Source organism: Neolamprologus multifasciatus, chromosome 7 (genome assembly GCF_963576455.1).
Source record: "Neolamprologus multifasciatus chromosome 7, fNeoMul1.2, whole genome shotgun sequence".
NCBI classification, from domain to species: Eukaryota; Metazoa; Chordata; class Actinopteri; order Cichliformes; family Cichlidae; genus Neolamprologus; species Neolamprologus multifasciatus.
In genome coordinates, this window is record NC_140445.1 from 46,821,931 (window position 1) to 46,848,628 (window position 26,698).

Below are 26,698 nucleotides of genomic sequence, written 5' to 3' on the forward strand. Positions count from 1 at the left end.
ACTGGGATGCTCTCTCCACATTGCAATGTGTTTATTAAACTCACTTCAAATCAAGCTCACTGGGTGTGTTGCAGGTTATTGTTAAATTTTCCACAACAATAGGCTCCAGCAGCACCCCCCCCTGCAACCCTGACAAGGATAAGCAGAAGAGAATGGATGGATGCGTGTACCATACCTCTCACTCCAGACTCCAGACCCTCCATGATCCTAAATTTGGATAAATTTAAGAAAATGGTGGATGAACATTAAAAAAACAAAAACCCTGGAAAAACTCTTAAAGACCCCATACTGTGAGTAAAATTTTAAAAAGTGACGAAAAAACTTTTCAGTTTGCACACCAAGTAAAAAAAACATGCTGTTTAGCATTCAGTATGCTAATAAGAAATGTGCTTTCTTTAAACTGTTTAAAGATTTAAGTTCTCACAAACTTTATTGGCATTGTGTAAGCACAATGGAATTGAAATGAGTTTCATTATAAGTCTGCTCACTCCTCCTCCCTATACTTCAGTGAAGGTATGCTATGATTATAGCTCCTTGTCGAGCAAGCGCTCTGTCCTTCACTCTTTTTCATCACATCTTTCCCATTTTAGGTTTTATGAACATGTGCACAACATGCTGTCATCTGGCGCACACAGTGTTCCTAAACACATGTACTTCATGTTTATGGTTTTGTAGATCAGACATGTCATCCTGCATATATACTGGATCACCTTTATTCTTGCAAAGCAGACTTTCACTTTCTTATTCTTTCTTATTTTCTACTTTATAATTCAAGCTATGTAAACTCTGAAGTTATTATGTAGCCATAAATGGTAACAAGTAGTGCTTTCTACTTTAGATAGAATCAGTAAGCTGATTTCATCTAGTTTACACGTGTCCACTGTAGTTTCATATCAAAACTCTCATGTGGCCACAATTAAAGCTTTTCTACACAAACAGAGTGCTATTTTATTAAGACAACAACAGAATTCATTGAGACGCACTCAGCAGATCTGGATGATCTGTCACGATGGAAACTAAAGCTTCATCACTAACCAGTAAATGTTGCTTAAAGCCAGTATGCAATTTTTTCTGTAATAGTTTTAATGTTTTACTGAACTCGCACATCAGAGTTAGATGGAAAACTCAGAAAAATTGATGTAGGAAGTTAAAACACAGGCAGCACTATTCAGAGGGTCCTTTAGTTTACCCGCTGCTTGGAAATATCTCTGTTTTTTTTTATCATGTTAGTTATTGTTTTAACCAGTTTCTGAACAGCTTCGAGTAGAATCATGTTGTAGTCTTACAGCCCAAGGGTTGGGGCCAGTATACAGCATAAAAATCATTAACTGTAGTACTACAGCATTGATCCAGTGCTTTATCATACTTAGTGTGCACATTGGTAATGACTTCTTCAAGTTAATGCCTCTAAATTCCTGGCGTTCCAGCTCTGGGTAGGAGTCTTCCATTTCAATGATGTGTCTAATAGGTGCTGGGCTGCCTCAGTGACTGCTACTTTTGGCTAATACAATAGGAGCAAACAGTCTTGGCAGGTATAATGGGCTTCATTTAATAATGAGCGTCTCCAACACCAAAGAGCAGGCCCATTAAATCAGTGTTGCCTGTGCGCTGCCTCTTGTTTACATAGAAACACACAACTCAACCTTTCCTCTTGTGTGAAGCCTCTGTGCGGTATAGTGGTGACACCTGCATTCAGCCAAGTTTTGGTGAAGCACAGTACAGAGCAGTCTGCAATATCCTGTCAGCTGTTGATAAGGATGGGCAATTCATCAAGCTTATTAACCAGGGAGGGTGCATAACACAGTAAAGTGCTTGATGTTTCCGTCTTAAAAGCAAAACAAGAGTGCCAGCTCTTTTGCCTCACTTTCTTGGCTGCAAATGGCATTTGGGGCTTCTTTTGTGCCAGCTCTGGTATTCATGGATCCAACAACAAAGTCACTTGTATAAAAGATAGTCACTGGTTGGTAATAGACCATGTTGTCTCAGATATGTAGTAGAACCAGGTTTACATATTTGAACGAGCTTTCAGCATAGTCCACAATAACACAACAGACAGACTAAGAAACAAGGAAACATCTTGGTTCTCTAAGATGGTGCTGTGTTGAACACGTGCGTTTCTGGGACTGTTTAGCCTGACCAAAAATGTATCGAAACATTTATTTAAAGGTGCAGGGTGTAATATCTCACTGCTAGATGCCAGTAGATTGCAGTCAACTGAATACCGTTTTTTTAAAATCCCTCCCAATTCAAGTGCGTAATCCTAGCTATGGTGGCCCCTGAAGGACAAACGTGACTTTTTCAGTCAGTTAGGGCTGCTGTTTTTTCCACTGCTAGCTGCTGTTAGCCAGTGTTAGTGAAACTTTCTTTGAAGTGGCCCTAACATAGCTGCACTCTGACACTTAGTGAATAAACTCTCATACAATGTCAGAATATAATCAGAGTATTCATCAGTGGGACACTGTGACTCTTACGATGCTTGAGCCTAACATGAGGCAGGATTAACATTAGCTTTTAACCGGCTATTTTTATTGTTTAGCAACTGTTGGTTGCAGAGATGGGAGGCTCGTATGTCTATTCTGCCTACAATAAGTAATTGTAACAATATCTGGAATAATTAAGCATGTCTGTGCACCTTTCTGTGTGTTACAGCCCTGCCTTTAGTTCAGGTGATGAGGAAGAGGATGACATTTTATTAAGATGCCATTCATGTTGTCTCTTTCTTGAAGGTGCAGACGCAAACTGAAATTTACCTCCACGACACACGAAAGCCTATGCGTGCTCTTCTCCTCTGCCTTTGGTGTAATATGTGGTCAATCTCTTGCCATGTACATAAAAGGTGATTAGGTTGAACGGTAAATGTGTTTCTTTGCTGTGCATATAACAATACAAACAAACAAACAAACAAACAAAATACTGACTACCTTTAAGTGTAAATGGTACAGTCAGTTTACACTGTAACATCACCAAACAAGACAAAATGTGCTAACTGCACAATGTTTTATGGACACAGCATTTTATAGTTGAAAGCACCCTTGGTGTTTTCACTCAGTTGATGAATCTTTTTGATTTTGACAAACAACCAAAACAACCAGTGTGGCAGTAAACACATTCGATTAATGTATAAATTATTAATTATAAGACCAGGAGAGGACAGAAGCCGCTGGAGGACTGTGTGACGGAGGGCTTCTGATGCATCAGTCCGCCAAAACCAGTACGCTGATCCATCTGCAGAAGCATTTTTGTCACATTATTTTGATTTAGTATTTGTATACACACACTAACAATTGGCCTAATTTACCCTCAAACAATACACATATTTCATATTAACTAACTCTGATCCGTCTCTGCTGACATATGAGTTTCTGAGCTCATTCAAAATCACAATATGCCATTAAATCTCTCTTCCTGGGATACACAGAGGAAAATATCTATGGAGGGATTACAGTCCTAATCAAGCCAAACTTTCAAACTGTCAGAAAGCACAGAGTAAGCCTCTTTTAAAAACTTTTCTTGTACTGACAAGGCTTTAGGTAGACTTTTTCTCATAGCCTTGCTCTTCTTCTGACCTCCTGCAGAAGTCCCTGTTGGACACCTGTATTTGGGATGTTCATTGTGATTCATTAATTGTTACCTGAGTTTCGACAATATAATGAAAAGAAACTTTTTGAACTGTTTCCAAAAAAGTATATTAACATGCACAGTGGTCTGTCTGGATCATTTGGGAGGGGGGAGAGTTTGTGGTGATTAATATTATTCATTCTGCTTTCGGCTCGGGGAAACTAAAACTGACATTTCTGTTTAACAAAGAGGGAGGCATAATAAGTCAGGAGGCCTCCTACAGCACAAAATCCAAACTCTAAACAATCTACAGATGTGCTTACCAGTGCTGAGTAAACAAACTCTGAGAATGCCAATATATGTGAGAAGTGATGCACCACATGGGCTGAGGATGCGCACATCTCATACCTCACAGGGAGATTAAATTCCATGTCAGTGGATATGATAATCATAAATCTGAGGATTAGCTTTTTGAGTATTTCACAGATCTGGATGATCTGTCAAGCTGGCAACCAGTTTTCTGTGGCAGCTCTCGCAAAGCTTCTGTTTCACACATCCGACAAACAAGAGATAAAATCACAAAGTTACTTTATCATGAAAAAAACATCTGCCACAACAAATCTAACCTCTGATGAATGGAGGAATTTGTTGTTTTCTGAAATTTTATCCCGCTTTTTTTTGTTGTTTTTTTAAATTAAAATTAAATATGTGACTCATATCTGTCAAACACAGCTTGCAGACACAGAAATGCGCAGCGGCAGTGTCTCACAAAGACTGAAAACCTGACACAGACACAAGTTCTTGTGATGTGATATGTAGATTTACTGTAAAGCCAACAAATCGCTTTATATTTTTATCTGTTTTGTAAAATTATTAGAATAGTTTTATATCACCTGTGATACTCTTTTGTACTTAATGTGCACTTCCAAGGAAATCACATGTAAAACTGTTAATTTGCCACCCAAACTAAACAAGCAAACCCAGCTGAAAGCCATCTGAGTGTAATTAAAATTTCTACAGATTTAAATACATTCTCGAGTGCGCATGCTAACAGGCCTTTTGGGAGCTTCTTGGACTAATCGGAGAGAGTGAGAAGTGTGTTCCTTTTACTAATGGGTGAGCACATGATTTCACAGCTCCCAATGCGATTATGCTCTTATTAGGGTCAGACATTCATAAAGGCTCATTAGCAGCTTTTTCCCATCATGCGTGTGGGTGATATCATCTCTATCTCTTTTTGGTGTGTGCAATATTTTTGCTTTGATTTCAGTGACTCAGTCCCTTTGAACGCATTTGTAAGCCACTTTGTTCTCACACCCAATCTTAATGCAGACTTAAGACAAAAAGACGAAGAGTCACTCAGCTGGTTTGATCTCGCGAATGGCCTGATGGTTTAGGTGACTTAAACAGACAATTTTAGACAGATCGTGGGCAAAAGAATAAACAAAAAAAACCCAGATCAATTAACATGCTTGCTCCACTCGGTGGCCACTTTGTTAGGTACTGCTAAGAAAGTGACCAGTGGTAAATCCATGTTGCAAATCTCCTATTAAACCACATCCCAAAGGTGCTCTATTGGATTTGGGCTCTGGTGACTTGGGAGGCCATGTTAGTACACAGAACTCAATGTCATGTTCAAGAGACCAGTTTGAGGTTATCTGAGCTTTGGCAACATTATTCTAGTCTTGTGTTGTTGCAATTTTGATGAGTCAGTGTGAACTGTAGCCTCAATTTCCTGTTTTCTACTAATAGGAGTGGCACTTGGTGTGGTCTTCTGCAGCTATAGCTCATCTCCTTCAAAGTTCGATGTTTTGTGCATTCAGAGATGCTCTTCTGCATAGCACGGTTAACGAGTGTTCGTACATAGATTATAAATGTTGCCTCCTACAAGCTCAACGCCATCTGGGCAGGCTCTTTTGACCTGAACCATATACAGTGGTCCCTCGTTTATTGTGGGAGTTACGTTCTAAAAATGACATGCGAAACGTGAAATCCGCGAAGTAGCCAACTTAATTTTTTTACAATTATTATAGGTGTTTTACGGCTGTAAAAGCCTTCACTACACACTTTATACACTTTTCTCAGACAGGCATGAAAACTTTTCTCTCTTGTTTAAACACTCTGAAAGTTCAAACCTTCGTAGAAAAACAAGTCCAGTATTACAGAATGAAACCGAAGTTCTCACCCTGTTTTCAGGTCTAGAACATGGGAATAGAGCAGCTGCCAGAGAATTCAACATTATTGAATCAATGGTATGGAGCAGAGGGAGCAAGAAGAATAAGTTGAGTAAAGTTTGACTTATCTGACTGTCTTGTTTCGCTTACTGCGCCTTATGGTCTGGAAAATACTGTAACTTCTAACTTCCTTTAGCATGTCCAGAAGTTTAACTTTTTGTGTGATGATTAGCATTAGTGCCTTTTGGGTGCTACCGCAGGTGCCCTTGAAGGTGCAAAATGTTTCATCAACACTGTTGTGTTTGTTGGGGAGAAAACTTACAAACATACAGTACAGCACTTCAGAGTCACACTGCTAGGGATAGAAGATTTATGTAAATTTGACAAGCTGAACGCATTCTGTACTGGACAGGAGACACGGCACGAGATTGATTGACAATGGTCTACAGCCAATCAGGACGCAGAACACAATACACTACATTAGGATGGTTTTGTGGGAAAATCTCAGTAGATCAGCAGTTTCTGAGACAACAACCACATCACGTTCAAATTCACTTACATCTCCTTTCTTCCCCGTTCTGATGCTCAGTTTGACGGAGCATGTTATTGACTGATTAGATATTCGCGTTAATAAGTAGTTGCACATGTATATCTATAATGAAGTGGCTGGTGAATGTAGTTATTAATGGCAACAGCAACACGTCCCCACGTTTTCAAACAGGATTACTGCAAGCAGTGCTCTCCTGCTTTTGCTCTTTTTAAATAGAAAAAAACGGCTAAGTATAAGGAGCCAAAGATTTGCAGAAAACTGGAAGCCCACCTGCTAAGATGGTTTACATTCAAGATAATTGAATAATGTGCATCTGCTCAGCAATGGCAGCATAATTAATGGTTAGCAAGGCACTGCTGCAAATACTTGGCTGTGTATGTGTCTCCTTCTCAGACAAGTGGGGCTCTGTCTTTTAGACATGCTACGTGCAGTTGGGTCAGTAGTTTCGTAAAAGCTGCATGACATTTTGTTTCCTTGCAGGGTGTGGTGCTGGATTTTACCATTACTTTTATAAGTTTTTTTTTAGTTCCCCATAAAGGTAATGTGTTCTTTTTTGTAACCTTTTATAACCAGCCTTGGTATATGGCAACCATGTTTGTTTTTATTCTAGTAGTACAAGGATGGGTAAACTCTTATGCTATGATTTATGAGAAGTTTAAAATAAATGAGTCATCCGTTTGTCTCATGCTACAGATAGACACACACGAAGAAAAACATAAACACACAAACACACGAGGACCTCCATTTCCTCTTCTCACAGAGTCTCTCCAATGAACCACAGACACACTTAGTTCAATCCTCTCAAGCAAAATCAGACACACACACATACACACACATACACAGCTCTTGATACAGAGAAAGGACCACCTGATGTGGAGTGAAAAGCATATGCATGTGCTGATGGCATGAAGGTTATAGAGGAGGTTTTATGACTGCAGGGATGTCAGTTTGAATCTCCATATGAACTCTGGGTTGAGTAATGCCATTTCCTCCCACTAAACAGGTTCAATGAGGTGCCCTTAAGCAATACTTGTAAGCTGCAGTTACCAGTGGTGGCTCCCTGGTGTGAATATGCCTAATGACGTGAATATCAGGCACAGTGTTGCTAAAATGTTGAAAAATTCACCCGTCATCCTCGACGCACTTGCCATGCAGAGAAACCAGCAGCAGCCGTGCAAAGCAAACTGTTGCAAAGATGCATCCTATAAATCCAGGCGGATTTATGTAATTATCAGATTAGCAGTTGAGGGTGAAGTGACACTAAACGACCGTGCAGCCTTCACGTGGGACTGCGGGTGTACAGAAGCAAGGTGATCTTTGGAGAGCTTGAAAAACTGTTTAGAAATGAACAACCTTTCGCTTGCACAGCCAACAGGGTTTTCTGTGGCTGATGACATGGAATGTGTTTGATACGTTTTTACTGCATTCGCCCTTTAACTCTGCCAGGCTTTGAGGTGGTTTTGGAGCGAGCAGAAGGAGGCTCTTTTTTTAAACATTTATAAGTTGCAGGGCGACTCGGTTGCAAAAAAGGGAGGAGCTGTCCAACCCGGGCTGTGGAGGAAACTGCCTCCTCCTCCAAAAAAAAGGGAAAACCAAACAAATGGCACAGAAAGTTATTTTTCAGATGGCTACTGTAAAAGGATCCTTTGTATCCTCAAAAATCTGTTCCAACCGACACTTGACTAAATGCAGCGAGGGAAAGGACAAATGGAAAGAAAGACTCAAAGAGAAAGTACGCAGTGTACCCGATGGGAGGAGGGGATTCTGTTTTTCGGGGGGTGAAAGAGCTTGTTCTGGAGGCTTCTGAGCCGCTGTTTCACCAGAAGGCCTTGGCGTAGCATCAGGGTGTTGGTCTTATTTCCAATAACGTCACTCTCTGTGTGACAGCAGCTTCATAAGATCTTAATAATGTGTTTTATTTTTAACTGCTTCAGATATCTGATGTGGCAACAGTCATCCTCGGCAGGAAGCTCTAGTTCAGCCGGAGCATACACACACACAGAAATACAGAGGGTAGTTTTATCTTGACAAAGAACTTGCCAACATCAAGATCAATCACTCCAGCCATTTATGACAAAAGTATATTAATCTTAAAGTTAAGTCTTTAAGGTCTTCTGAGCACCTAATAACATGCTTCACTCTTAGAGCTCTCAAGCTTCCCTCCCAACTGTGCCGAACAGATGCAGACTGACTGAATTACACATGAAAATGAATACTGCTGACGCTGTAACGCAGTTCACTCACAGGTCTCCCATTTCTTCTTTCCATTATTGTCAAATCTAGACTTATCAGCGTCTCCTATGTTACCACCCTGGATACAATAATGGGTTCGAGGCATGCATGTAACACAACATATGTTGTTGAGAAGTTGTTCAGAATGCATGGCGCTGTCCCCATAGATCAAATGTAAATGAGTTCTGAAGTTAGTTATGAATATATTTACAGTTGTTTATAAGAATTTAAATGAGGTTGAAGAATTGAATTCCACAGGCTAAGAGAAGCGGCGTGTGCATTTCTGACTGCTAATGAATGCCGCTCCGTAGTGCACCGATTCTCGATAATCCCGCCAAAGGCATCCACTACCATCCAGCTGGCATTCAGATGCTGTACAGATGTGCTCAATTCAACCAGAATAAGACCCATGGAAATAAACACATCCAGAACACTGAACTGAAAAGTACAAAACGGGAGAATGATGCTTTTTCATGAACATGCTTAACCGCTGAGCTTCCAAGCCAGCGGTGTGGATGTGAAGCAACACTGTGACAACACAATAGCTCATTTGTTATTGAGCGGGGCTTATTCACTCATTTGTTTTTTGCCCATGTGTTTTGATATATATATCATCCCTCCTTTCTGTTATTGCTGCACAAATTAATATATTTGATTGCATATATTTTGTGATTCTTTTTTTAGTCCTGATTTCTCCATTTTAAAAAGCAGAAAGCTAGCATATCGGAGTGAGGAAGGGTGAAGCAAAGCGGTACAGGACTTGCCTTAAAATGTCAAACTATAGTGTCCTCCTCACACAACATGTGTTCCATGTCTTCATATTGATTCCCTAAAATCATACCACATGCCCATATGAGACGATACTCATGAGGTTCTATGGTTTAACATTATTTATCTCTTTTTCACTCAACAAAGCACATTACCACTTTTTCCCTCCCTTGACAATATACTTGTTGTAACTCAAGACTCACAGGAAAGACGTTTATTATATCGGTAACACTGGACACCTGCTCATAGTTAAAGCCTCATTCATAAATCCAATACAGTGGCCTCATGTGGTATAGCTCCCCTTTCCCCCCCCCACACAGACTGACTATTTTGGTGTCACTAAGTTCGTTTCCAAATGACATCACTCCCGAGTGATGTGATTCAGGAGTCAGCAATAAGTTCAAATGCGGACCACCATCAATAGTTTATGACTAGCATTTGAAAGAGGCCCGAGGAGGTCTTTTCTGGTCAAGGAAAAAAAAACAACTATTGTCTGTAAATGGATCATGCACTCCATAGTTACATTAAACATAACTGACAGCATAGCCCTTAAACCACATGACTTTGGAAAAAAAGAACTTATTGTCAGGGGGTCGAATGGAATATATGACACCATGTTCTTCATAACTCACAACATGGAGGTAACTGAAAAAAACAACAAACAACAAATAATATATGGGCAGTTATGCATCTGTTCTAGAACTTTACCCATGAAGGGTTTCAAATGTCACTTACATAACTTTCCCTGAAGAGTGGTGCTGCTCTAAAGAGTAGCACCTTTATGCTAACACCCCACTACAGCCACCAATTTTCTCATTAACACTGCAGCAATCAATGTTGCGCTTGATAAACATAGTACAGGGAAAAACCTAGTAGTTATATTAAGGGAAAGACACAGAAAATAAGCCACGAATTTCACCAAATTTCAGCCATTAGAGTCTGAAATAACTTATCTTGACCAAAAATCCATAATAACCTTTCAGCATGTTGTAAATCAAATGGTCTGAGAGGGAACCCGACTTATGCACCTCCTCTGGGCTCTGTTTTCTGCCTTTAAATTAAATCAAGGCCATGATGTGAGACTTTAGCCATTTGCAGCTCTTTCCAGGCCAGATTAGGTGAGTAGTAGTAATGGCAGCAGTATAAAGAGAAAAAAAAAATTCATAAGAAGTTGGAAGTAAAATGCAGTGCGTCAGTGCGCTAAGCCAGAAACTTGAAAACAGAAAGTGTAAGTGGGTTTCAAGCCTTTGTAAAGCCATGATTCTGCATTATAAACTGTTCATAAAGAATGGATGTAATACTGATCTGTGAATTTACAATCTAAAGCCTTAAATTTAGCCTTATGGTCACCACCACTGAATACCCCCTATATTAAGATCAAGATTAAGAGGGTAGTGTAGAAGGTGTTAAAAAAAAGGTTACACAACACAAAGATAATAAAAGAGAAATGCATTCACCAACATTGGTGGAGAGTTTTTGGAAGGGATCTAACAATAATCTGTAGTAGTCATCACATAATTGCAGTATAAATACACTAATATCCAAAACATGACCTAAAGTCTATTTCCAATTGAAAGGAAAAGAACAAAGGAAAGGAAAGCCTAGTCTTAGAGGGAGAGAGGTCGTCTGTCTCCCGAATCCAAATTGGGAGCTGAAGGTTCGGCCTCCCATTTTACTTTTAAATAGGAATCACAATTAAGGTAGTGAAGATGTAGCTATAGACTGTAAATTTGGATATATTAACATGGGAGTAACTGACTTACATTTGGACCATTTGAGGCACTGCTGTTTTTGAAACTTAAGTGTTGGCTGCATTTTTCAGCTCCAACTTTCCTGCTTGTTCACAGAATTTCCATAGTAGGGCTGTCATCTATGATTTTGGCATTTCTTTTTCACCTCTATTACATTTCTTCCGATCACAGCAGTGTGCTGTGCACGGCAGAAACTCAGAGTTTGCTGATGCTTTAATGCAGCTTTTTTGCATTTGATTTCTAATGGCAGGTCCTGCAAAGGTAAAGCAAGGTTTGCTACATTAGCTCCAAAGTTTTGCGCACGCAGCACATACAAAGACTCAGGAATGCTGATCTACATGCACAAAGACAGATGTCAGGTAATAAGTGAACATTCCCTGGCAGTAATTCAGTATTCCAAACTTCAAGAGACAGTACTGAATAATGTTGTTTCCAATCTGGGCTGGATTTCACCTTCCAGCACAGAGCTGAGCTATGGATGTAATGTTGAAAACAGCCTCTTCTCCAGGAGCAGAGTGCTCCCGGTATGAAGAGTTGGCTGCTTGGGAGAGGCTTTTTTGCAGAGTTAGTCAATTTTGAGAAGCTGGAGGTTTCCCATTTGAGGTGAAGGGAAAGGTTAGAGGAATGCCAACATGTGTTTAACAAACACAATCTCTAATATGGTATGGGCTCAAAGCAGCAGTGGTAGCCTTAAGTGGGCCTCTGGTTATGGCATGCAGCCACTAATAAGGATGTTCGTTAGTACGCCTAATCAATGAGTCAGAATTTGAGTCTATACTTGAGTAGGTGCCATTTCAGTAATTATTACCTCGGTTTTTCTATCATGAGATGTTTCACTCACCAGTGCTGCTATCTCTGCTATTTACCATGTAAAACACTAAGAGCCTTTAACATGAAGCCATAGCTTTCCACATAACTGACTGTGTACCTTTACATCTCAAAAGAGATCCACATTGCCTTTGGCAAGACAGTGGGTTGAGTTTATTCCACTTTGAGCTGCCAGGAAAATATTTTTCCTCACAAGTAGCTTGCACGTTGGACGACAGTATGAGTTTGCTGCAGCAACAGCTGCTGAGCAAGTTAGTGTTGAGACTTCCACCAAAATAGACAATATGACAAATTACTGAAAGGAAATCTTTACTCCTGCAGAAAGATAAAAAGTTTTTTTTTTCTTGTTTTTTTTCTAACTGTGATTGATTGTATCAAGCTCCATTTTTGTCCAGTCAGTTTTCGGAGATTGTCCACTGTCAACAAACTGATTTACTGTCTGGGCTGATAATGTCTGGCTGCAAAGTGGAAAACATAAATTTTGTTTAGAGAAAGTTTATTGTGGCTGTGATACTGCTTTTCAAAATCACGGGGGGATATTCTTATTTTGGCCTACACTTTCCAGGGATCAGATATTTCAGTTTTAAACTCTTAAACTCTCCTTCACTGTCTGCTAAAGTATGGTAGTGCTTGTGTGTATGTGTGTGTGTGAAACCTAAGACACACCCTTCCTAATCATGCTTCCCCATCCATAATGTCTCACTTGGCTCATACTACAACTGTAACTCCCCTTCACCTACTTATCTCATTTGAGACAGAACTCAGACTAATTACTCAGTAAATGATGATTGCTTTTTCACCTACTGATGTAGAAAGCTGATGTAACTGGTTGTATATTACAGATATATAGACATCCACAGATGGAAACCAGTGACCCAAATTGTTAGTTCAACATCTAAAAGATCTAATCCTTTTCAAAGTTAGTAGGAACTAAAGTCTTAAACTACACTCCAAAGCTTCCCTCCAGCCTGCTTCGACTAAATGGCCATCTGTTTATATAACACAGTTTGTTTACTTGACCATTTTGCCTTTCCATATATGTACAAGATTAGTTTTTAAGTTTACTGGAAGGGCAAAGGGCAAAGAAGTACTGTGAGTTTGGTAATTTAAAAAAAACAACAACATTTGTGTGCATTAAAAAGCAGGAAGACAGAAAAACAAGTTCAGTTTTCCCCCCATTAGGCTGGCCTTGAGCTAATTGCTATCCAGCAGTTATTGGTTCCCTTATGTGTAGCAAATGTTCTCTCTTTCACTGCAAATTCACTATACAGCCTCTGGGGAGTATTCAGCAAGGATTGGACCACATTTCTAGGAGATTTTCATACTTAAAATGGGTTATATATATATATATCATTGGTTAGCTTTATGAAATCAAGTGGAAACATTCTTTTACCTGCATAATTTAAACCTTCCACTTAACCTTCCCCATCAGAAGACCATAAAAAGAAAGCAGCAATTGTGAGAACACAAGAATTCAGTTCTCTTCAGTCATATTTATATAGCACCACTTCTCAGGTCACTTTGCATTGTAGCTTAAAGAATGTACAATGTTGCAGAAAGAAACCCAGCAATTTACTACGAGTAAACACGTGGCGACAATCAAGCTACCCAAATCTAAACCAAACTCAATAACATTTCAGATATCTGAAGTATCTCCTCTGTGGTAAAGTACAATGAAGAGTTGCTCTGAAGAGAAGCTTAGGAATGTGTTTTTGGCTGTTAGAGTCAGGATGCTCTGGGGTCACACATGGTCAGCTTCCCTTTTTCTGTATCTTCACATTCCCATGGGGACTATCCAATGGCCCCAGCCGGACTCAATATAGTACATCAGACTGCATAACTAGCCACAAAAAACAGGTTGTTCTTGGATCACAGTAATCCTTCCTTATCATCTGCATTTTTGGTTTGGCTGATTACTTGTTGACTTCAATGCACCCGGCTGCTGCTGTCAATTGCTTAGAGTCCTGATTTGTTTATCTCATTTTCTTTTCTTCTAATGAGAAGTTAAAGGGCAATATATATTTACTTCTTCTAATTGTTTTTAATAAAGCTTATTGTTGTTTTTGAGCTTGGTCTCCCTCCCCTTTGATGATACGTTAATAATGCGTTGAAATGGGAATACATGCTTAGTGATGATAGAGAATTATTGGGTAATGTAATGCAATGGTTCAAAATGATATGTGTTTTATGAGTGTGTTGGTCGCGTTCATGTAGAAAACGCTGCAAAGGCGTTAAGCCACTAAGTGAAGATTCTTCCAAAACAAATACAGCGAACAAACAACCTCTAAAGAGCTTTATAGACATGGGAAAGCCAATATTGTTACCATCAGATCAAGCCCAGCTAAGAACAGAATATTTTCCCATCATCAAGAGGTGTCTTGGCAAATGTGAGATGAGCCTTTGTGTTCTTTTTGGTCAGCAGTGGATGCCTCAACTCTTGCATGGATGCCATTTTTGCCCAGTCTATGTATTATTGTTGATTCATGAACTCTGACCTTAACTGAGACAAGTGAGGCCTGCAGTTCTTTCGATGTTGTTCGGGGTTCTATTGTGAACTCCTGGTTGAGTTGTTGATGCGCTCTTGGAGGAATTTTGCTTTTCTTCATTTGATAATGACTCTTACTGTATAACTGTGAAGGTTCTCAGTCATCCAGGTCATCGTAGTCTAAGAAGCTTGGAAAGAAAAGCGTCTGGACTTCTTTAAGTTGCCTGAAGACGTTTCACCTCTCATCCGAGAAGCTCCTTCAGTTCTAAGGTCAAATGCTGGAGAGTACCAGAGGACTTAAATCTGGAGACCCAAATCCTTAAAAATGGCTTTGTAACCCTTTCCAGCTGGATATATGTCGATGACTTTGCTTCTCTGTTGTTTCTTTAGATTGTGGCATGATGTGTTGCTTTTAGTCTTTTAGCCTGCTTCACTTTGTTGGACAGGTTGTATTTAAGCGATTTCTCGATGCAGCAGGTCTGTCGGTCATCGGGCCTGGACATGGCTAGTGAATACGGTTAATCACAGTTAATTCATGATTTATGAAAAACTGAATTTTCCTCAATATCCTGAATCATGTAAGTGTGACAAATTTGCAAATAAATAAGAAATCAGGAAGGGAGCAAATATGTTTTTACAGCAGGTTTTGAGAATCTGTTTTGCCATCACTGTGTGAAAGATTCAACACATAACTGCACAAGGAGCTTGTGTAACTTGGCAAAGCAGTGACGTGTTTTTCAGCTCCTCTGTGTAGCTATTCTCTGCTTCATGCTACTGCAGACAGTCAGTCAAACTAAACTTCATGGGACACATCATTTCCTCTGGTTATTTTAAGCCTTCGTAACCAATGCAATGACGACATTTGCTCTGGCCCCTCAACACTGGGATCTGTGTGAGCCACAATGCATAAAGAAATACACATAAACACTTTCTCTCACATGCACACATACACACAGCCAAAATCCCCACCCTGGATCCCCTTTTCCTCCCTTCCTCCCTTGTCTCTTTCGTCAGCCTAGTGTGAAGCAACATGCTCTTGCTTGGCGCTACTGTCTAGCTATATTTAACTAGGCCATGCTATTCCAGAATGCCAGATCCCAGGGCTGGTGCTATCCCCACCCCCCTTGATTCTGTATGAACCCAGCTTGTAATGAGGCCACCTGGCTTCAAATTGCTCAGGTCCCTCTGTGGTGTTGATCAAGATGTTCAACAGGATGAGATCTGGCACTGGTCTGCATGCTGTGAAAAGTGTCTGTCCTAACTGCAGCCCCCCACTGCTGTGTTTTTGGAATAATAGAGCAAGAGACTAGCTATTTGGATAAAAGGGGGGATCTCATCGCTGAAAATCATGCAGGTGGAAAAAAAACACATCTGTGTTAAATTTTTTGGAGAATTTCTCACGTCACATCTAAGGAGTTTGCAGGAAAAACTCTAAACTCTGTCAGTCACCAAATGCGCCAAGTAGAACTATGCTGTTTGTCCCTGGAGGTTCTCGCACTGCAGCACCTCATCTTGCTGTCCTGGAGCAAAGGCTTATAACAACTAGGAGTGGACGACTAATTAGAAGCACAAAAAACTATTAGTCTGGAGTCTGATGTCTCATGATTAACCACTGCAGCCTTGTGCTTGTGAGTCATACACCCTCTGGGCTGGAGGGAGTCCCCACAGTTGAAGTGGATTTCTCTATATTTAAAACAGTGAGTCATATTCATCTGCACACTACCACTGATTCACTTAAAATAGCAAGCTCATTTCTCTAAGGAACAGTGTGAACAAAACAATTAAACTTGAGAAATGTGCAGTTCGACATATAATATATTGCCATCTTTTTTCATTTGCTGTACAGCATTTGATGTATTTTGTTTGGATGACTGTATACAAAACTTCATTTTCAGGAAGTTGGAGGGCTGCCAGGAGATTAATAATGGCTCCTGATAACAACCCAGTCTGTACACCTGTTTCAAGCAAAAAGCAACAAGCAACCCTGAGAATACTTCAAAACTTGGCTAATTGACATTCTTCCACCACAGATGTTTTGTCTATATTCGGTACGCGAAATCAGTGGGACAGTCTGATTAAAGCCTCCAGCTATCCCTCGCTTCTAACTGACCAAGCCAGCTCCAGATGTTGCAGTGGAAACCTCAGGCTTTTCCCAACATGTCCTCAAATGAATCAGCTCAACACTGGAAACATTTTTCCCATGATTCATGCTGCTTTTCCAGCGCCTGTGCTTGCCTTTTGTTACCCTACTGGCAACATTTGTCTGATTCCAGGACATGTGAGTAACAGGCAGTACAGTGTTCAACAAAGAAGGCACTGTTCCCCAATAAAAACACAGACATAATTTACATCATATGATCATTAAAAAGAAAAAAACATCTGATGAGATGATCAACAAGACAAACAAAGAAGAAAGATTTTGAAAACTGATTTAGAGGGAATACGTGATTCCATAAAAGGTCTTTGGAATGAGAAAAAATTTAGTTAATCCTTTTCCCCTCCTCCTTTTCATGTATTTTCAATTGATAAAGGAAACAATGGCAGCCAGAACAGAATGGATTCTTCTTTATTCAAGTGATAAAATAGGCTGTCCTCAAAAAAAAACAAACCCCGAAACAAAACAAGAAAACCCCATAGAGGCAGCTCATATCGAGACATCTGGTCATGCATAATTCCTGCTTATTGAAAACTTGGCCGTTCTGTGATGATGAGAATTTTCTCTAGAGTTCTCGTTTTGGGCACTAAACTCCCCGACAGCTCTTATCAAAAATAAACACAGTTCATTTGGTGCAGCCAGTTAAGAATGCAAGTCCATCATTCTCAGGGCCATAACACACTTTGAATGTAAATGTCCCACACAGATTCTGGCCCCATTGTGGTCCTACAGGTATCATAATGTGCATAAAAGTATCACATTATTACAGTTTTGTTTTGTGGGCTTTTTGGGGGGGGGGGGATGGTGGGGGGTGGGGGAGCAGTACTACTGTACAAGGTTGCCTGCTCCTATGCCAAAAATGTATTTTAGGGTGTGTCTAACACGCTGGTTCCGTAACAACGCTCATAAAAAAGTTTCAGTTCCTTTGACAGACTGAAACTTAAGGTTTGCTTTTTACATTCATAGCACCAAAACTGGTGTACACACAAAAAGTATCTTCAGTGACAAGAAGAAAAACAAGTACTTCAGCAGGTGGTTTGGACTCCAAAGAGTCCTGGTCTTAATATTTTTGAATTAGCCTGAGGAGACAGAAGGCACTCTGACAGCTTAAATCCACAAGGGCCCGGAACAATCTACCTGCCGCCATCTTAAAAAGCTGTGTGTAACAATTTTTAGGAGTTTGGCCACAAACTTGGGCATTTTCATATAAATACTTGCCTTGAAAATCTCATCCATTTCAAACAGAAATAAAAATTTACACTGTCAACATGCATCGAATTTGCAGGTGTTTCTCAGTTTCAGTGTGTTCCAAATCTGGACCTTACTGTATGCGTGGCTAGATTCCCACACAGACATACAACCTCTAGTAATTTAAGCAAATGACAAAGCATGGCAACAGGATGTAAATACAACACATTATGTTGCAACACGTGTAATTAAATATCCCATCAATAACCTTGGACAGATTTAAAAGGAAAATATATGTTTTAGCATGTGATGTTTGATAATTATTGCAATTGTTTTACCCTTTGCCTACACCTACACCACCAATATCTCTCTCAAGCCATTTAAAATAATATTTTTTCTCAGTCATGTCTGCCGGTGGTATTCATTCACTACTTTGTTTTTTTTTTGCCATGGTTTTAGAGAAAAATTATTGGTCACATTTTTTGTACAGTGTGGTGTTTTGATAAATGTCAGCTATTTTCCTCCCTTGCCGGCGCAGCTATAACCCCGTGCTGTTGCTGCTGTAGGTAAGAATTGCCGAAAATTGTATGGCAACGAGGTAATTGTAACAATCTGAAATTCCAAATTGTCACCTACAGACCTGAAATCTGGTTACAGAATCTCCATTACTCAACCGTACCACCAACTTATCTGATTGCCTTGAAAGGGGTTAAAACAGCACAGGAAGCCCTGCTGGAATAGCTTCTGAACATCTAACTAGGGACAAAATCTGGGCCTGTGTTTATGCACAGAAACTCTTTTGTGCACACACCCCAAGCTAAATGACTTCTGTGTGTGGGCTGTCTGCCTGCTCTGAGCAGATCATAACCCTAAAAAATAATCTGAGCCGCCTTCCAATGACAGCCAGCAATCTGAGAAGAGAGAACAATGTTGGAAAGATCATCTGCCAGAGGAGTACAGAGTCTTCAAGGCAAGGGACATGCATTTGTATGTTTTGTTTTTCAGGGTTCTTCCATCACACTGAGAATAAAGTGAGCTATGATATGTAGGCTACTTGATCATGTGTGCTTTTGAAGACACTGAATGCCTCAATGTCAGAATTTCTCTTGTACTTTGGCATTGACATCTACAGCTGCATAAAAGACAGCTTGATAAACTTGATATCTTCATCCTATGTTATGATTACTCTGTTACTCAGATTTAGTTATGTATGGCTTATTTTTTTTTGTCAATGTAGTGATCTTTCCTGTCAAGACCTATGACAGGAACAGAAGGATTTGCATTACACAAGCCGAGCTCAAACTAGGACTATCAAAAATGTAACTCCAGATGCTCTCATGGCCCCATTATCAATTATATTTTTATTATCATATGGTATTTTAGAAGCATATGCACTAGACGCTGACCGTCTGGGGCTCCAAGATGGTTGTTTCAAGGTCATCCAAATTCTTGGGATCCCGCTAGCTAATGCAAATGATGGAAACTATGAAAACACCTTGTAAATTGGCTGGGGCTGTGCTGCTGAGGTGAAAAAAGAGGATAAGGTGGTCAGCAAGCCCAACTGTTCTAAGGCCTTTTGTATTTTACATTTCTTGTTTGTAGCTGACTTGCTTATCTGACCACAGCAGCACGTTGTGAATGAGCACCAGTGTTTTGCTCAAGGACAAGCCGACAGAAGTTATTGCTTTTACAGCAATCAAACCTCTAAAAAACTCGCCACTGTAATCACTGAACAGACATGCTGCTCATTCTGTAGCTGCAGGTCAAATATAAAATTCTACCTGTAGTAACAAGATGAAGCTATAGAAAGGAAAGGAGCAGGGTAAGGCAGGTTGCCTATACAGCTAATTTTGGATTCTCGCAATGATGTTTGCCTCAGGCCAGAATCCTAAAAAAAAAAAAAAAACAGTTAATAAAACACGACTCACTGAAACTTTCTCTCTGAAAGTGGCAGGATGAAACATCAGGCAGGCAGAAGTGAGGAAGGTTATATCATACGAGAAACATTATCAATATTGATAGTCGTCCATGTTTCGAGATGAAATAAGGGTCTTATTTCCATGACGCATTAAAGAAGGAGCTTGGCAGTGAGCAGAATGTTGTCTCAAGTACAAGGGCCACTCATATACTGCACTTAAGTTTTTGATGACATGCACTTCATCTGCAGTACAAAAGCAATCAGAGTTGAGGTTTTTTTTGTTTTCTTTAAGGCAAATGTAAAGATAAAAAAAAACATAACAAAACCCTGCTTTCTCCTCAACGATGGGATTTGTATTATTGTGTTTTGAAGCAGATTATAGCTCATATTTTCTTGGAAAATAAAACATGGCTGTGTCTGAACTGTCCACCAATTCGCTAAGCCTTCTATATCTTGACTGTGAATTTCCCCTATAGTGCACAAAGCAGTGAAGTGACGCTATGAAAGGGAGTGTACAGAAGAAGGAGCGCTACATCCATCGAGACATCATGTGTTGCAGCCTGTTTATCTGTTATGAAACAACCCCCCCCCCCCCCCCCCCCCCAAAAAAAACAAAACAAAAGCAAAAAACAGAGACACCAGATATGGAGCTAATTTGATTTTCTTACTCTTTGAGAGTGCCTGGCAAGCATAATGCTCCTCAGATGTTTCAACCGTGCAGTGGCTCATCTCCTTCTATGCCAGAGCAGCATGACTTTCAAATTACAGATTTTAGCTGGTCAATTTAAACTGTAAATGTGTTAGTGGAAAGTAGCTTGCTTATGAAATGAAAAGCATAATGATGATTCATAAAAGATTTGTTGCACAGTTGCAGTTTCTCTCATCCTTTTGTAAGTGGATACATTTATGGTAAAGTATGCAGAAATGAATAGGTGTGCATATATTAATATGCTAGTAATGTGTATAGATTGTGTTGTTATCCGTCACAGTGTTTACTTATTCTAACTGTGTCCACTATGTACAAACACTATATAGTGGATGGGTGTGTCTGATGTTGGTCCACTAGGATCAACATGAAACTGATAAGTCATGTTGTGATGCTGTTGCCCTGCACTGTGGTGGGAAAGAGGAAAAAAAGTCTTTCTTTATACAAAACTCTCTTTTGGAACAAATGGTAAGCATTTCTAAAGTTTTCTTTATGAAGTTATGCAAAACAACAGCTATATTACCAACTTAGCTTTGCTTTTAGCCAAATTTAGGTTACTTATGTTGGTTTGCTTGTGATAGCTTTTCATCGCATTAGCTAACTTCTTGGCTAATGCTAACTCTAAGCTTAGAGAACGTGATTGGTCAGTTGCAATGTTGAACCCAGCATTGTTATGACAGTGTACTAACATGGATATAAGATGCTCAGTTTTAATACAAAAGCATTTCACTGTGAGCTACAAGCACCTGGTTCTTCCTTGAGAGAGAAAAGGCAGATGAGGAGCCGCGCGTTCTTCCCTCCTTTTATAAACACAGATTTGTTTTGTTTACATTTACTCCAAAAGCTACATTTCTATCCTATCTTACCTTTACGTTGTGTTTAGACTAAAAGTTGAGGGAAGGGTCACGAAGCATGTCTGCAGGACCAGTACAACCTGGAATAAAGGCTAATCTCATCAATTTCCCAGCACAAATATTGGACTTATTAATCTTTTGTGCAGACACTTGTAGTCACACCATTTTCCCTGCCAACTCTCAAGGAACATGTGGAGGCCTTGTATACGGACACTTCACAAAGCCGAGGCAAATTCCATATTTATTTTTTTTTCTTGTTACCATAGTAACATTATACCCATGGGGAGATAGCTGGCTCATATGCAGTCTTGGGATGCAAATCCCTTCGTTAAGCTTTGCAATTGAAAATGCAAACACATTCAGCAGAAAGACATCTCTGAAACACTTACAAATGTCCATAAAATATTTGATATTGTTTGTAGTAGATGTTCTCTTAATGTGTGTTATCTGAGCAATTTAGGAAAAGCTTCCTCAATTAGGTATATGGGAATTCAAACAGTGCTTTTGTGATGATAGATGGTATGTATTTCATAACATATTTATTGGCAGCAATTTGCACAGCAGCATTTGTTCTGCCAGCAGGGGCTTGTCTGTTCATATCTGTATTTTAGAAATGCCTACATCTCATAAATGGATTTTCAGAAAGCAAAACAAGACAACAAACAAGATACCTACTTTAGAAAGATTTGCAAGAAAAAAGGAAATCAGTAAATAAGTAAATAACAGCCAACAGTGGGAGTGGCAGTAGATGTGACTTCCTTAGGAACATCAAACTTTGTGCACTTATCAACAGACAGAAAAATGAGGAAAAACTCTATTACCAGGACAACCAAACAACATGTATGCACTAGGGAGCTATTTATGATTTGGAAATAACTACCCATCCAATTTTTCCAAACTTTGTTAAAGGGCAGCTCTAAAGGCTGCTGAACAGATACAGAGCTGCAGGGTGTTTTAAAGACTCAGAACAGGAACACGTCAAGTCCAATTTCAGACACAAGCATGATAAAGCGAGTATCTCTTGATATGAAAAAAGTGCTCTCATAACGAATGAATACAGAATACTACAGATTTTCTGGCTGTGTGTCCAAAAAATATAGCTTTTGTTGCATGAATTTGTATTAGAACTGCAGACATTACTTGCCACTGGCCTTACAGATAAGGTCAGAAACAAGAAGGTGACTGGGCAAAAGTGGCATATGTGGGAGTGTTTTTAGGCAAAAAAACACTGCTGACCAAAGAGAACACAATTTCCCACATTTTCCAAAAAACAATGTGGTTTTAAACTAACACACAATTTAATAGAAAAAAGATAATAGTAACAGTCAAATATAGTGGTGGTAATGTGATTGTCTGGGGCTGCTCTGCTGCTTCAGGATCTGGATGACTTGCTGTAATTAACGGAACCATGAATTCTGCTCTCTATTCACAAATCCTAAAGTAAAGAATATCTGGCCATCAGTTTGTGCCATGAAGCTCAAGCGCACTCTCATTTGGGTTATTCAGCAGGACAATGATCTGAAACACACCAGCAAGTTAGTAGCTTGCAATACAAAATGGTTTTGGAGTGGCCTAGTCAAAGTCTGGACTTAAATCCAATCAAGATGTTTTGGCATGACCTTAAACAGGTAGTTCAGGTAGTGGCTGAATTAAAAGTATTCTGCAAAGAAGATTGGGACAGAATTCCTCAAGAGTTATGTGAACTTTTTTTTTTTTGACTTTTTTTCTGCCTTAATAAATAAAATAATCTTTTAAAAACTGCATTTTTGCATTAATTCACATGTCACATGTGTACTATGAAAAAATTTGGGGTGATTTTTGGTAAGTGTGACATTAAATAAAAAAAAAATCAGAAACAGAGCAAATACTTCACAGCAATTTAAGTGGATAAAAAACAGCAGCATAAGACTCAATTGGAAAATGGGATATTGCACCACAGAAGAAAGCTCATATAACATGTTATGATAGTGGACGTCTCACTATGCTGCTTGCTTCTGCTGTTGTGGCAGAAGTGATTATATTTCTCTGGACTTGGAGAACTGCAATAAAAGCGACTACAAGTCTACCACTTCAGTATGGGCATCCCCAGTAGAAAGGTGCAAACGACTTTAAAAATACCAAAGCATCTGGACACTGTGCATGCGTGCATGTCCCGTGACATCTGAAGACTTAAACACTGGGAAGAAATGAAACCCTCTGTAAGCCTTCTAGGATGCCCATGGAAGAATCCCCCAACAGCTTGTGGCAGGCATTTTGTAGAGCAGAGGGGGCCAAAATCTAATCAGTGACTTGGTACATCTGGTCAACATTAGCATTTAGTTCTCTAGGGTCAGTGGGTGAGTGCTGTTCACACTGAGGCACAGAGGATTGTGCCAGCAGAAAATTAGATGAGGAGAAATCGTTCCCCGGTGCAGTTTTTGTGTTATATTCTGCCACATTTTCAATCAAAGGAACATTTCATCTTAAATATGTGGAGAACTGCAAAGCTACTGTAACTATAACACCAACAAGTGAATGTGTACTTTATATCTAAATAAAGACATAAATTACAGTTATGCAAAAAGCTTCTATAAATCGCTAGCAAATAATATTTTTCTGTACTCAGACAGCACTGTTTGCTCAGTGTAAAGCTAATTCTTCAGCAGAGGGGTCACTGTCACGCCCGTCAGCGGGGTTTATCTAGAAATGAGCAAACAGAATGGCAGATGACTCTTTTCATGCTTGCCGTGAACAGATCACAGTGCCGAAGAACTGAGTCCAGCTCCCCGGCCGAGCTTTGACTATGTGCCACTAAAACAAAGCAATACTCCTACATGCAGATCAAGGGACACTTTTTCACTTTAGCTGCCAATGGAGACATTTGTCCAGACTTAATTGGAGTGGAATTTTCAGCGAGGGTTTGAAAATCTGACAGCAGGGGGAAAACAATGGGCCCAACAGCTTCTCAAGTCCAAGGCTGAACATGCCAACTTGCCATGTGTACAACTTTGTGGCAATGTGAGTTATTTAAGCTGTTTGAAGACGGGGGGGTGGAGGTGGTTCATTTCCCATTAAGTCACACAGCACTCTGCATCTCACACAAACTGCACTTGCATCCAGCAGGACTAAACTAGCTCATCATAGTGAGAAAGTTTATCTGTACCTCTTTACTCTAAGGGATCATTGTATAATCCTTTGGCCATCAAGCGGCTGCTTCCTGTAAACGCACACGCACTGCCTCTCTCACTCGTTTACTAGCACCTCTCTCTCTCTCACTGCTACTTTCATCTCTCTTCTCTCTTGTTGGATAAGGAGCGGCTCTGCCTGCCACTGTGCACTTCCCCTCTGAAAGAGCCATTCATTGCTGCCGGCAGCAGGACCTCAGCTAAGAGGGCTTCAACTTCTCTACCTCCTGCCTTTTGGCAACACGCTTTCAATGCAAACATTCCCAAGGTAAATGTGCTCACTCATTCAGCTCACCACAGACTTGAAAGCAAAAAAAAGAAAAAAAAAAGAAGAAAAAATGCGATAGAGGAGAAGCCGACAGATGTTGCCCCAGCCTTTGGACAAGTGGTCAGACCATTGCTCATCTTTTCCTCAGTGTATTGAGTTTCATCGAAGAATATAAAAGGTTTTACAACAGTGAGTGACATGTGTCCCGTGAGAATGAATAAACAGCAGTAAAAGGAAGACAACTGAAGATCTGATGTGGAGTTACTTAGAAAGTTTGTAGCCCAGTGCAGCATCTGTAAAGGATAACGTTGATACTGGGTTTGTTTTGAGGGATTAACTTGTCAGCCAACCATGGTTGGATTTATGCAGAGGGGAAGCCTCAGACAGAGATGGTGATCTGATCTTTTCCTGTGGGTCTCTGACAAATGGGAGCAGAAGGGGAGAGCCGAGACACTAAAAGAGGGATTTGCAGTGGCACTTACCTCCATGACCAGGGCTGGGGAGGCAGAGCAGTACACTCAGGAAGGCACCAACAAAAATCAGATGCAGGGCTCTCATATTTTCGTTGCTGAAGAGTTAAGTCCTCCACTGTTGTGTTAAAGACACTCCATTCAGAAGAGACTGAATGAGGTTCCAGTTTTGGGACCTGCTACAAGATACTTCTCTATGTGAAGGGGCAGGGCTGGGGAGGGACCGCTAGAGGGACGCCTTCTTTCCAACCCCAGCCCCTACCCTTCTCCAGCACACTTGCACGTGCACACGTTACACACACACAGATCTTCAAAGAATGGAAAATCATAACCAGACTTTCTTTGCTGACCCGACACTTACATATTTTTACAAGTACAATACCTGTTTATACATATATTTGTCTCTCATACGCACATACACACACACATGCACACAACAAATTTACACGCATCAATTTACATGGCTTTTGTAACACCACACAAATCAAAACTCTGACACGACAAGCTCACTATCTCAGTGGATTTTTTCCCTTTTGTCTCAGTCTGTAATTGGAGTGCCCTTTAGAGACCAGCAGCTCCTGTTTGCAAGGATAAACCCTTTACTTTTAATTAAAGACAACTCAGGTTGCCATTGGTGCTTTATCTTTCGAGCCTTTCCCTTGATCAATGTCTGGCTCTTCATGTTTTTGTTCAACAAACCTGCTCCTGAAGCTAATTAAGCTCACACTTGAGTATGGAGTAGAGGTTGGTTGCTCTGGATTTGCATTCTCTCTTGTTTCCCTATTGATAGGGCAGGGACAATAGAAAAGTTTTACTGCGCAAATAAAGCACTCGGGGAAAGACTTTATTTGTGGTGAGTGCTGTCGCTGATTGTTCTCCACTTGGTTTATACTTTCATTTCTGGTAATGAACATGCATACACTCATCACAAGGATTAGTATTTTCTGGCTGGATGCTAAGATTAAACCTCAAATTCACTCGCAAAGCTTGAACGTTCAATTTCATCTGTCTCACAGTCAGCAGATTGGCAACTTATTCGTCACTCTTGCTGACAGCTGAAATGGGAATACAATTAGAATATTCTGAACACTTCCTCTCAGGTGTGGAATGACTTTACAATAGCTATTCGCCGTTCACTGCAGCCCATGCAGATTAATTAGACTTTTGCTTTTCAGCTGAACAAACAATGCCTCTGAAATTACCTTCAAATTAACTGGCATGTGAAATATTACAGATAATTTCAAATGACTTATGACAGTCAGGAGAGCTTTTTGCATTAACTGTGGATTGATTGGACTGCATTTTTGTTAGTCTCAGACTTGGTGAACGGACAACCTGAAATGTTTAAAATAAGCACTTTTTGTCTCTCAGTCGTATTTCATACATCTGAGGAGAAAATAACAAGCTTCCTTTCAACCACATGGTCTTGTATGTGTAAAACTTCTCATCCCATAATGTGGATAGTGCATAATCTTAGCTACGGTGGTCGCAGTAGGACAAACATATAATTAGCCAAGAGAGACCTGTTCCTGTGTTTCTGCTATTGTTTAGACCGGTTCTGGAGCTGCCCCAGAATTGTCTCCAATCTGTAGGAGGCTATCAGTCTACTGTTTACCTCAGCTGTCAGTG

At 40.0% G+C, this 26,698-nt stretch overlaps 1 protein-coding gene across 1 annotated transcript in view; it reads right to left on the minus strand.

Moving 5' to 3' along the window:
- The window catches only part of cspg4 (chondroitin sulfate proteoglycan 4), a 72,836-nt gene extending 47,572 nt beyond the window's left edge, over nt 1–25,264 (minus strand). Inside the window, exon 1 of the mRNA XM_085165277.1 lies at nt 25,082–25,264. Within this exon, the coding sequence (XP_085021403.1) occupies nt 25,082–25,157 (76 nt within the window). The 5' untranslated portion in view covers nt 25,158–25,264. The remainder of the gene's footprint in view (nt 1–25,081) is intronic.
- Between the last annotated feature and the right edge of the window lie 1,434 nt (nt 25,265–26,698).